This window comes from Sciurus vulgaris (assembly GCF_902686455.1).
Source record: "Sciurus vulgaris genome assembly, chromosome: 18".
In the NCBI taxonomy this organism is placed as follows: Eukaryota; Metazoa; Chordata; class Mammalia; order Rodentia; family Sciuridae; genus Sciurus; species Sciurus vulgaris.
This window is the reverse complement of record NC_136479.1, coordinates 3,605,048-3,617,892: the sequence shown is the minus strand read 5'-3', so window position 1 is coordinate 3,617,892 and position 12,845 is coordinate 3,605,048. Positions and strand designations below refer to the sequence as shown.

The following is a 12,845-nucleotide window of genomic DNA, read 5'->3' as shown; positions in this document are numbered from 1 at the left end:
AAGCATATTTATGAAAATAAAATAAATATGGGCTAGTGTTGTAGCTCCATAGTAGAGTGTTTGCCTAGCATGCATGAGGCACTGGGTTCGATTCTCAGCACCACATATAAATAAATAAAATAAAGGCCCACCAACAACTAAAAAAATTTTTAAAAAAATAAAAATAAAAATGTATATATTTATATATTTTATAGTCATAGGGAATGAAGCCAGGAGCACCTGATCTCAAACTTGTAATCCTCCTCCATCAGCCTCCTGAGTTACTGGCCTGTACTAACTTGACCAGTGAGAAAATATATTGAGGATAATAGGAGCTGGATCTGTTACAGAAAACTTACAAAGATGGAACTATCAGTTGAACTCATATGTGTACATGTACCTATACATGTGAACAGATGTATGTACATATCTACAGGTGAAACACACACATTGGTTTCCTGGCTCAGTTGGCTGAGAAAGCTTAGAAGCAGTGGCACCTGGGGGGCCATGAGCACAAGTGGGTGCAGACCCTGGTTTTCACTAGACACTATCAGGTACCAGTCAGTTAACAGCTGACTGTATGGCTGCAGCAGGGAGAGGACAAGTTCAGCCTGGAACATTCTGCCAAGTGGAAGGTAAGACAGTGCTGGAAGTATGGCTGGAACACGTCAAAAGGACCCAGCAGCCAGATGGAAGGGACTTGCATAGACCAAGAAAGGGACAACGTGAGCAGCAAAGAAACTACTGATTATAACAGTGAATAAAATAAGCATCCCTGAGTTCATACTGACATAAATGAACACAAATGGAAAAGAGGAAGTTCTTCCATCCAGTAGAATGCAACAGGATGACAGAATTAGAAGCTGTCATTTAGCAACCACATGACAGTCATAAGTGACTGAGAATGATCAATGGATGCAAAAACAAATAGGTAAATTTGAGGAGGAATATGATAGTTATATAATCTCAAAGTATTTCATCATAACTTATTTATTAATTTCAAAGGGAAGAATAAACTTTAAAGAAACCTGATAGACAATTTTAACAAAATAATCATGAACGTGTGTAATGTCATCAGTAATGAGACAAGCCAATACCTATAACTAATCACATGATCCACTGAAAAGGATACATTGCCTCTGTGGAGTTTCTGCCCAAAGTAATCTCAATCTTATCAGGATTTCAAATCAAAGGACAGTCTATTAAACAACTGGTCTGTAATCTTCAAAAAAGTAAAGGTCGTAAGAGAAAAAGAATAGACCAAGAAATTGTTCCAGATTAGAGACTAAATATGTGATAGTCAAATGCTACAGACATAAGAGCAACTGCAAAAACTTGAAAAACATACAGATAATGATATGGTATCAACATTAAGTTACCTGATTCAGAAAACTACTGTGGTTATTTAAGAGAATGTTTCTGTTGTTAGGACACACAATATGTGCTGAAATACTACACTCAAATATTTAGGAATCAAGAGATACAATGTCTCTCAGCCCAGTGAGGTGGCACAGGTCAGTAACCCCAGCATCTCTGGAGGCTGAGGTAGAAAGATCACAAACTGAAAACGAGCCTCAACAACTTAGTGAGACTCTGTCTCAAAATAAAAAATTAAAAAAGGGCTGGGGATGTGGCTCAGCGGTTAGGTGCCTCTAGGTTCAAACCCCAGTCACCTCCTCAAAAAAGAGAGAGATACAATTTCTGCAGCTTACTTTCAAATGGTCTGTGGGTAGGATTGTGACAGAGACACACCCAAAGAAAGAAAAGGAACACACCAGAAATGAAAAAGCAAATGAAACAAAATGTTTAAAACAGGTGAACCAGGCTTGGTGGTACATGCCTGTAATCCCAGTGACTCTGGAAGCTGAGGCAGGAGGATCACAAGTTCAGGCCAGCCTCAGTAACTTAGCAAGGCCCTAAGTAACTTAGCAAGACCCTGTCTCAAAATAAAAATAAGAAAGGGCAGGGTGGAGTACCGTCAGTGGTAGAGTGGTAGAATGCCCCTGAGTTCAATCCCCGTCATGCCCCCAATAATTGGAGGTGTAGGAGCAGTGTGGGTGCATGGGCAAAAGGTGGGAGACCACAGGGTGGGGTGGGGTGGGGGCTCTCAGGCACCTTACCATGCCAGAGCCGCCGCAGTAGTGACAATGCTGCACCTTGGTGCCGGGCTCATTCCCTTTGCCATCGCAGCGCTCACAGGTGTCCATGATGTTCACAGTGAACTCCTTGTTGACACCCTTAGCAGCTTGATTGAAGGTCAACTCCATGATATACTGAAGAAACCAAGGCAGGACCTGTTAACGCTCTGCTTCACAATGACCAAAGTGAAGCTCTACTGTAGAAGGACACAAAGGTACTGGCTAGCACTTGTGGTTACTCTTTAACTACTATACTTATACTTGTATTCTGCCAGGTAAGAATGGGTAGAACTCATAGTCAGATCCTGCCCTACTCCTTGGAATTTTTAAGTATGTCTTAATTTAAGTGAAAATAAACTTTTCAACAAACTGAAAATGTTCACAGAAAATAATTACTATAGGTTATATCTTGGCTATTCCCCAAAGGCCTTATGCTGAAGCTGTGGTCTCTAATCTGGCACCATTGAGAACTTTTAAGAGGTTAGGTCAGTGGGGGCATGCCCTCAAAGGAGAGGTGGGCCACAGGTCTCTTCCTCTCTTTTTGCTTCCCAGCAACCATGAGGTGAACAATTTTGCTCTACCATGCACTCCCTACCATGATATGCTGCTTCACCACAGGCCCAAAACAACAGGGCCAACTGTCCATAGGCAGAAACCTCTGAAAAGATGAACCAAAATGAACTTTTCTTTTTTTAAAAAAGTTTATTGTCTCAGGTGCTGTTTCAGTAATGGCAAACTGACTAACAGCATTTACAAAAAAGCTGGAATGATACACAATCATAACTTAGATCATGAAACACTTCTCCTCCTCTTCAACTCCAACAATTAAGACATAAATATGGAAAGGAGACTCAATTGTGTCTCCTATGTGAACTGAGCTCCCTTAGAACAATATGGCAGGCTCCACAAAAAACACTCTCCAATGATGGCCCCTGATGGTCTTAGGTGATACCTGATTAAGCACTTGTTAAGAATACAGTAAAAATGGTCAGGCAGAGTGGTACATGACTATAATTCCAGTCACTCAGGAGGGTGAGGCAGGAGGATTACAAGTTCAAGGCCAGTCCCAGGAATTTAGCATGATCCTACGTCAAGACAGGGGCAGTGGCACATGCCTGTAATCCCAACTACTCGAGAGGCAGACAGGATGATCACAAATTCAAGGCCAGCCTCAGCAACTAGTAAGACCCTGAGCAACTTAGCCCTGTCTTGAAATAAAAAGTTAAAAGGGCTGGAGATAAAATTCAGTGGAAGAGAGTTCCTGTGTTCAGTCCCTGGTACCAAAAAAAAAAAAAAAAAATTAACTGATTAAATAAAATTATATATAAATTTTAAAAAAAAGTAAAAAGGAGATGCAGCTCTGTGGTAGAACACCCCTGTGGTTCCATCCCCAGTACCAAAAAATAAGTAAATATACAAATAAAAAATATATTTAAAAAGTCTGGAGATGGTTAGTGGTAAAGTACCACCACAAAGTTCCATCCCCAGCACCAGGGAAAAAACAGAACTTGGTCAAAACCTGTTGGGTGCTATTGATTGCTATCTATAGGGTTTTTCAAATGCTGGAATTATTTTCTGCCAAATGGCTGCCTCCAGATCATTTCACTTAAGCTGTTTTGCCTTTCTGAGAAACAAAGTGATAAAAATTTGTGTCACACTTAACAACCTAAAGTTGGAATGATCCTTCAAAGCAAGGAACTTACTTCCTGAGGCTGATCAAACACACTCTGGAAATCTCCAAAGGAAGATGAAGAGAATTCCCCAAAGATCTTCCTGAACAGCTCCTCTGGGTCAACGGAGGGGCCTCCCCTCCAGTAGCTCTGCCCAGAGCTACTGGCCCCAGCATCAAAGCCAGCAGAGCCATAGGCATCATACTGCTTCCGCTTCACCTCGTCACTCAGCACCTACAAGGAGATGCAGAGCAAGCAGCATTTCAGGGTCTGCAGATGCATGGGAACACAGACAAGAGCTTGCAGCAAGTAAGGCAGTCACAAGGCTAAATGACTCCATGTGCAAAAACGTTCTATGAGGTTCTCTGGATGGAGGAACTGACTTCAGCAACCAGAACAGGAGAGAGATGACTGCACAGAACTCTATGCATGAAGCCTGAAGTACTTTTAAGTGTCTTATGAAAAATCCCCAGGGTGACCACACTGGAGAAATGCCTGTATTCATCTTCACAGGGACCCTGAAGCTTCAGATTAATACTGTACCACTCTTCTTGGGAGACACTGCCTGGTGGAGATCTTAGGCTTCCTACCTTTTATCCTACAGGACAAGAACAGGAGGAAGAGTAGTCACAAGAAGCAGGAGAGGACTGGGGTTGCAGCTCAGTGGAATAGTGCTTGCCTAGCACATGTGAGGCCCTGAGTTCAATCCTCAGTACCACATAAAAATAAATTAATAATATAAAGGTATTGTGTCCACCTGCAACAACAACAAAGCAGCAGCAGGAGTGCATCATCTAAGCATGCATTCTGAGGACTATTCTGATCGCCGAGTCAGCACACAGCTGTTTCTAGAGACTGAATACCTTGGGAAGCCCAAGGAGCAGGGGAAAAATAGGAGTATTCACTTTGTCTCTCTCTCTCTTCTGGCTTCTGGACTGAGCAGCTACCAGTTTTCTTGGATCTCCAGGCTGAAGACAGTCACTGTGGGGTTATTCAGCCCCTGAACATGTGAGTCAATCTAATAAATTCCCTCCTAACTTGACATACACTATTGTTTCTGTTTCTCTGGAAAACCCTAACACACATTAGATGTAGTTGCCAGGAATTAAGACACTGGCTCAGTAAGTACTCACTGAGCTGAGAATGCTTTTACACATGGTTCTCTACTCCTGTGGACATATGAAACCAAGTATTCAGAACCCCTTCAGGATGGTCAAAGTGTGGGGAGAAGAGACACTTTCAGGCAACTCTGCCTGGGTGATGTCTACCTCACAGGCATATGCTGTGTCCTCTGATTACATTTCTAGTTCTTCCATGGTAATAATGATCCTCCACCATCCCTAAGAAGATGCCCTAAGCAGAAGAGTCATCAAACAAGAGCTGAATTAATACAACTGGGAGGTCCCAAATTCAGCTACAAATATGAATTGCCTAGGAAGCTTTGCTAATTCAGATTATTGAATCCCGTTCTTTGTTTCCTCATTAATATACCTAGCAATGACAAGGTGATTTAGTGCCTTCACACTGGATCATATGACACTACAGGCTGCCCTGTGTACCAAAGCAAACTCTGATTCACACAGCTGAACAACAGGGACCATATACACATTAGTCATATTACCTCATAGGCTTCTGCCAGTTGGGAGAATTTCTCCTTGGCTTTTGGATCATCCTTATTTGTGTCTGGGTGGTACTTTTTTGCAAGCTAAGGGGAAAAAAATATAAATTACTATGGACATGAGATGGTTATTAAAACAGAACCCAAATATGAGACATGATTATGTCTTCTCTATAACAGTTAACTCTCTCTCAAGACTTATCAACTGCTGTGCATGGTAGCTCATGCCTGTAATCCCAGCAGCTCGGAAGACAGAAGCAGGAGAATCTCAAATTCAAAGTCAGACTCAGCAACTTAGCGAGACCCTGTCTCTAAATAAAATATAAAAAAGGGTTGGGGATGTAGCTCAGAGGTTAAGTGCCTCTGGGTTTGATCCCTGTTACCAAAAAAACTAACAGCAATTCTTAAACAAAATTTAATTAAAACTTTAAATAATTTTTTTCAAATGCAATAAAAGTATACATTTTCAACCACAACAAATCCCTACCAAAATAACAACTAATTCTTTAAACCTTGGGCACCATTGTGAAAGCAAGATGCCAAACTGTATCTGGGACAGGCATGGTAGTCCATGCCTGCAATTCCAGCTACTTGGAAAGCTTAGGCAGGAGAATCACAAGTTTGAGGCCGTCCTAGACAATTTAGTGAGATCCTGACTCAAAACAAAAGAAAAAAAGAGTTGGGGGTGTAGCTCAGTGGTAGAGTGCTTGCCTAACATGCATGAGTCCCTGGGTTTGATTCCTAGCACCACCAAAAAAAAGAGAAAAAAGCTGTTAATCTTACACTGATTTTCCAGCTTTTATTTTATTTTATTTTATTTTATTTTATTTTATTTTATTTTATTGGTAAGACCAAACCAAGAGTCTGGGACTCAATAATAGAATTTCATATTTTCTGTGTTAAGAAAGGAAATAATTCTTAAACCCATAAATTTTCATCTGAATGTGAAGAATGATTACCTAAAAGAGACCAGTATACCTGCTAATTCAGAAAGTTCAGAATAGGGGCTGGGGTTGTGGCTCAGTGGGAGAGTGCTTGCCTAGCACATGTGAGGCAATGGGTTCGATCCTCAGCACCACACAAATAAATAAAATAAAGGTATTGTGTCCATCTACAACTAAAACAAATTTTTTAAAAAAAAGTTCAGAATAAATTTAATTACAGATTAGTCCTGAAAAACTTTTTATTTTTAAAATTTATTGGTGCATTATAATCACACATAATAGTGACATTCATTGTTGCATGTTCATACATGCGCAAAAGAAGTTTTATTTCTTAGTGCTAGGAATTGAACCCAGAGCCTTAAGCATGCTAAGCATATACTCCAAGCTACACTCCCAGCCCCTGGAAAAGAACCTTTAAATATCCCTACTATGGACTCTTTTTTCCAAAGCACCAACTGCTACGGCACCATACACTGAAGAATGCATCCAGTAAAGTCCACCACATCACACCAACAGTTTCATACAACCCATCCACATGGGCTGAACAGTATACCAACTGGGACCACAGACTGACATACAGACCTGGTAATAGGCTTTCTTGATCTCTTTCTGGCTGGCATTGCGGGGCACTCCTAGTATCTGGTAATAATCTTCTTTGGCTAATGCGGTGTTTGTGTGGAAGTAGGCACTACAAACAAAAGGATAACTTTTTGCGCCTGAAAAGGAAAAGAAAGAAAATCACTCTTGGAATGCGAGTCAGATAGCACATACTTTTTTTTTTGGTGGTGCTGGGGATTTGAACCCAGTGCTTGCAAGGCAAACACTCAACCAACTGAGCTATATCCCCAGCACACAGATAGCACATACTTGTGAAGGAACAAGATTAGAGCTACCAGGTCTGTTCCCCTTCAAGCCCCCTGGAGACCAAAGGCAGTACACTTCAAAAATGCCCAAAGCCACTGTGTTAAAATTAATTTAAACAATATCAGAGTACTGGATGTGGCTGATTCTGCGGGATTATACTACTGGTGTAATTTCATAACACCACTAGAGCAATACTAAATATCCCAGATGGGGGCTGCCTCTGGGCGATGATTGAAAAGGGATTTAGAGGCTGGGGACGTAGTTCAGTGGTAGAGCACTTGCCTAACATGAGGCCCTACCTCCAATTCCCAGTACCACAGGGGTGAGGAGTAAATGGTAAGGATCTCGTGCATGTAGAACTATAGAACCATGATGTAACGAAACCAGAGACTCTCTGTATGGTGGTGTGTGGTGATAGAGAGGGGTGGTTAGAGGATATGATTAATGAGGTCCAGGAATAAGTACAAAGGCCTTAGAGATACTCTAACTCTGGATTTTATCCTGAGGGCAACAGGGAGTCACTGCAAGTATTAACAAGAAATTAATGGGTTAGCTTTTGAAGATTTGGGAGACTACTTAAAATTAATAGGAGCTTAGAGAGGTGGCACATGCCTGTAATCCTAGTGACATAGACTGAGGCAGGAAGATCACACATTCAAGGCCATCCTGGCAATTTAGGAAGACCCTGTCTCAAAAATTTTAAAAAAAGGAAAAGAAAGAATAAAGGCTGATGATGTAGCTCAGTAGTATAGTACTAGAGTACCCCTGGTTCAATCCCTAGTACTGAAAAAATAAATAAGAATTTAAAAAATAAAATTAATAGGGGTATGGGGATGTAGTTCAGTGGCAGAGCACTTGCCTAGCATGGGCAAGGCCTTGGGTTCAATTCCTAGGACTATTAAGAAAAAATAATAAAGGAATATAAAATGCAACCAGAAAAGTTGAGAATATCCAGTAAAGTGGCAAGAGAAAGGATGATCAGACACAAGAAAGAGCAGGAAGGGTCAGAATAAGATCAGAAACAGGAAGTAAAGCTATTTTGGGTGTACCCCATATTCCTAGAAAGGGAAAAGTAGACTATGAAAGTAGTAGGGGTTAGGATGCTGTTACTATTTCTTTAGTCAGTCTTGAGGAGATAGAACGGGTTTCTCAGTGATCCTATAACCTCTTCCTATTTCCTCAAGAGTGAGGAATTACCCTAATCAGGTTCAGCCTCTCCTTCCATTGCCAAAAGGCTGGGGCCAGGAGTGGCAAAGATTCTAGCAGCTATGGCTTCATCAGCAGAGCTAGAATAGGAGATAGTAACATGCAAAACTGCATGTGGATAGACAAATCACATTTCTCTATTATGAATTGATGACATTGTTCAAAATGCATAAATGATCAGCAATTAATTAAAGAGTTGAACAGGTTTTTTTCCCCAAATTATGACCAGCAAATGTCTTGCCCTTTTTAGAACAACGCAGAATAGGATTACTCTCCAAGGGTTCCAAGAATGGCTAACTGGAATCAAATAATTGCCTTCATTCTGTTTGGGAGGAAAGTCAGATTTAGAGTGTTGTTTTATGTCATCTAATTTTACTACTAGATTTGAGACAAGATATTCAGGAGCTGAGTTGATGACTTTAGATGTGATAAAAGAGTGTACCTTGAAGGGTATTACCTCTCACAAGTGCATATTACCTGACACAAGATGTGCCCATCACAGGCTACGGGCTTATTTGGGGGAAAAGGTAGCTGAATGCAGTTCCTTAGCAATGGCCACACAGAGGCTGAAGACTTCATGTTTTTCTCTGTATCTCTCACATACACACACATAATTGTAAAAAATGCTCTGGTAGCTTGGTAGTAGAGAGCTTACTGAGCATGTACAGGCTCTGGGTTTGGTCCCCAGCACCACAAAAATAAATAAATAAATAAATAAAAGCTCTGCAAACTGGTACAGATTTAATATGAATAAATTTTGCTTAATAAAACATACCACCTTAGGAATCAACAATTGGACAAAAAGATGCAGCCAAATCCGATCCCTATGAGCGGGTGTGGTGGCACACACCCATAATCTGAGTAACTCAGAAGGCTGAGGCAGGAGGATCACAAGTTTGTGGTCAGCCTCAGCAATTTAGTGAGACCCATTTTCAAATAAAAAATAAAAAGGGGGCTAGGGCTGTAGCTCAGTGGCAGAGCGCTTGCCTAGCATGTGTGAGGCACTGGGTTTGATCCTTAGCACCATATAAAAATAAACAAATAAAATAAAGGCATGCTAACCATCTATAACTACAAAAAATTTTTAAAAAAATAAAAAAAAAAGGGGATGGGGATGTGGTTCAAAAGTAAAGCACCCCTGGGTTCAATCCCTGGTACCAAGAAAGAAAGAAAACAAGAAAAACACCTGACATTATAAAATGTTAGAAAGCCCTAAAAAGGACCACTGTTGTTCATACTGAGAAACACAGCATGACATTTTTTCCAAATAATCCTGTGGAAACCTGAACCAACTACTGCTCCATCCATGAGTATTACAGAAATTAGGAAGAGAATTTTAAAATGTCTTCACTGTACTAAACTCACACCCAATCTCTTGTTCTAGTGCCTGGAATGGTGGCTGGTATCAGGTAGACTTCAATAAATATCAGCCAATGAATTAATTTTTATAGTTAAGAGAGGATCAAAGGGATTAAATAATATACCCAGGTCACATACTTTGCTGGAAGCAGTTCTGTTCAAAGCCCATGCTTTTTTTTTTTTTTAATGCTGCACAATGAAATCACAATTACGATGTTTTAATAACTGCCTATTATGTAACTGTTACAAAATTGGACCCCAATAGGAAATTTTCTTGTTAAATTTTCCAGTAAGGGCTTTCTTCTTCTTCTTCTGCAGTACTGGGAATTGAACATCAAATGCAGGGGCATTTTAGCACTGAGCTACATGGCCAGCCCCTGACCCTTTTTTCTAACTTTTTAACTTTGAGACAGAGGCTTGCTAAGTTGCTCAGGCTAGCCTCAAACTTGCAATTCTCCTGCCTCAGGTCCAGAGTTGTTGGGATCACAGGCATGCATCAAGTCTAGCCAGCCAAGGCTCCTTAATCTTACTTATAAATTTATAGATAACTTAAAATTTCATTTCCCAAATTCTAGAGGATACAAAACAACTAGCACAATTCAAAAACATAATAGGTTGTTCAATGCTTCCCTCCTTCCCTTTCACTAACACTGGAGACATCCAATACATAGCATAAAACATCATGGTTAAGAACTGTAAGTCTTAATATACATTAATTTGATGTAACCTCTGGCAATTAAGAAGGCAGTAGGTTTCAAATCAGAGTTATAATACTTTTTAGCTTTGTGACTTTCTACAAGTTGTTCAGCATCTAAGCCTCAATTTTTCTGTAAAATGGAATGGTAACAGTGCTTATCAACATGAAAATGTGATGTAAGATAAATCATACCCGGTAGTGTTTCATAAATGTCAGAATGTGTTATTACAATCACTGTCTAAAAAATTTCTAAAAAAAAAAAAAAAAAAAAGACTGTTAACTGTGTCCTCAATTTATACCATATTGGTGGAAGGGGCACTTGCCCAGTGAGTGAGGGAACCAACACCCAAGGCCAGGTCTTCTAACAGTAAAACCATGACTCTTTCCTGAAAACCATGTGGCCTGTCAAATCATTGTGATCAATATCTCTTAGTTGCATAGCCCTTGATAATTTACAAAATATTTTCTTGTGTTTCATTTCATCTGATTCTCACAACAAGCTACGACGTGAGCTCTGGATTTGAGACAACTCATCTAACTCACGACCTTGGCCAGGGTCAATTCCTGATAAGGCCTCAGTGTCCATTTTTTAAATAGGGATGAAGATTTGCATCTTGCAGGGCTGTTGAGTGACTAGCACTCACCGAGTAGCAGTTACCTCACGCCTTCTCCTACAGGTAAAAGGTGCAGAGATGCAGAAAGAATAGGGCAAGTGAACCGCGGATTCGAGAAATGTTGACAGTGAGGTGAAGGTTCATGGCCCTTGGGGCAGTTCTTCCCCCTTGACGGCTTCTAGGGAGCCACCTGGGCCTTTCTACCTCCCACTCTCCTGTGTCCCCAGTAATTCCGCACCCAAGTCGGAAGACACCTCGGCCCTGCTCCCCTCCAGGCCGGAGCTAGGCGAGTCATTCGTTGCTAGCTCCTGGAGCGCAGGAGCCTGCCCTCACCTGTAAGGCTGACACCGGGTCTCAAAGTCAGCAGCGCTCGGGGGCCGCGAGCGCCCAAGGAAGGCGCGAAGGCGGCGACGCTCAGCTTGCGACCCAGCGACGCCCCTACCACGCCCCCCCGGGGCGGTCGTGGCCCTCTCCCCACTGCAGCCGGCAGCCGCGGAGTCCCCACTGCTACCAGCAACCAGCGTGCGGAACACCGCGCCGCCATCTTGGCCCGGGGACACTGCGCCTGCGCCGGCCGGCTCAAGGAGGCCTCACGGGACGGTGCTTCCGGGGGCGGGGCCTCAGCGCACACGCAGGGACGCAAACACTGCGCGCGCGCAGCCTCCTGGCCCGCCTTGCGGGTAACCCGCGCGGACGGGAGCTTTGATCTGAAGGTGCTGTCAGGTACACTTGCCCAGGAGAACCCAGTCATTTTATGCCGACTATCAAAGGCTGCACCTTGCCCGTGAACGACGCAGTTGACTGTAGCGATCCTAATTGGCCCGAGGATCCTGGCCAGAAGCAGCACTACAAGTCCCGGCAGGCAACGCGGCCTCAGGTCGCACGGATCCCGGCATGCAGCGCGCGGCTGCCTTCGTGTTGACCCTGAAGCTTGCATCTCCTTGCGTGTGTACCTCGGCCAGCCTCCCCGTCCCAGATCCTGGGAGCAGTTTTTCCTGCTGATTCCTGGCGAGAGTTCCGTTCTTCCTAAGCATATTAGCCGTCTCCAAACCTGTAGCGAACTTGCTGGTTCAGAATGACAGCCGAGCTCCCCCAAAATGAGCTTAATAAACTTTGTGAATACCCACTGTTCCCTGCATCTACGGTTTTATGCACATGGTAGAATAGTGGGGATACGGTGATGAATGTCATACCATCCCTGCCCTGGAGGAGCAAACCTCACAAGAGAGAGACAGACTCCGCCGGGCACGGTGGCACCCGCCTGTAATCTCAATGGCACCGGAGGCTGAATCAGGAGGAGCGCAAATTCAAGACCAGCCTTAGCAATTTAGCGAGGCCCTGAATAAAAAAATAAAAAAGACTGGGATGTGAATCGGTGGTTAAGTGCTCCTGGATTTGATTCTCATTACCCAAAAACAAACAAACAAACAAACAACGGCGGGAGCCCTGGATTAAATTCCCAAAGTGGGGAGGCGGGGGTCCTTGACAAGTAACACAAGTAACAGTGTACTAAATGCTATCTAGGTGTGCAGGTTTTAGGTGAGGAGAAGTCATTCTTTTTCTCTAACGGATGGGGAGTTGGATTGAACCGTTGAGGCTTCTGAGACATTACCTTCTGAGAGGTAATGTTCCAATTGAACTTTGATGAAAAGTGCATCTGGTAGGGATAAAGTCATCCAAGTGGCAAGAATTTAGAACTCTAATGCCTGGAGATGTGAAAGTGATTAAACCCTAAATTTAGGGTCTAGCAACTGGA

The 12,845-nt window shown here is 42.5% G+C and overlaps 1 protein-coding gene and 1 long non-coding RNA gene across 4 annotated transcripts in view; both read right to left on the bottom strand.

Moving 5' to 3' along the window:
* DNAJA3 (DnaJ heat shock protein family (Hsp40) member A3) overlaps positions 1–11,662 on the bottom strand; it is a 28,195-nt gene extending 16,533 nt beyond the window's left edge. For 2 of the 3 annotated variants that reach the window (XM_079121353.1, XM_079121352.1), the window contains exons 1-5: positions 11,423–11,661; positions 6,932–7,065; positions 5,409–5,492; positions 3,821–4,021; positions 2,100–2,252 (exon numbers count right to left, since the gene is read on the bottom strand). In XM_079121353.1, coding sequence (XP_078977479.1) covers positions 2,100–2,252; positions 3,821–4,021; positions 5,409–5,492; positions 6,932–7,065; positions 11,423–11,633 — 783 coding nt within the window. In that variant the 5' untranslated portion in view covers positions 11,634–11,661. Of the gene's footprint in view, positions 1–2,099; positions 2,253–3,820; positions 4,022–5,408; positions 5,493–6,931; positions 7,066–11,422 lie in introns of all 3 variants that reach the window. The other variant, XM_079121354.1, reaches the window with a different exon arrangement.
* Positions 1–12,845, bottom strand: part of LOC306649910 — a 144,390-nt gene that overhangs the window by 71,588 nt on the left and 59,957 nt on the right. The gene's annotated exons all lie outside the window — the stretch shown is intronic.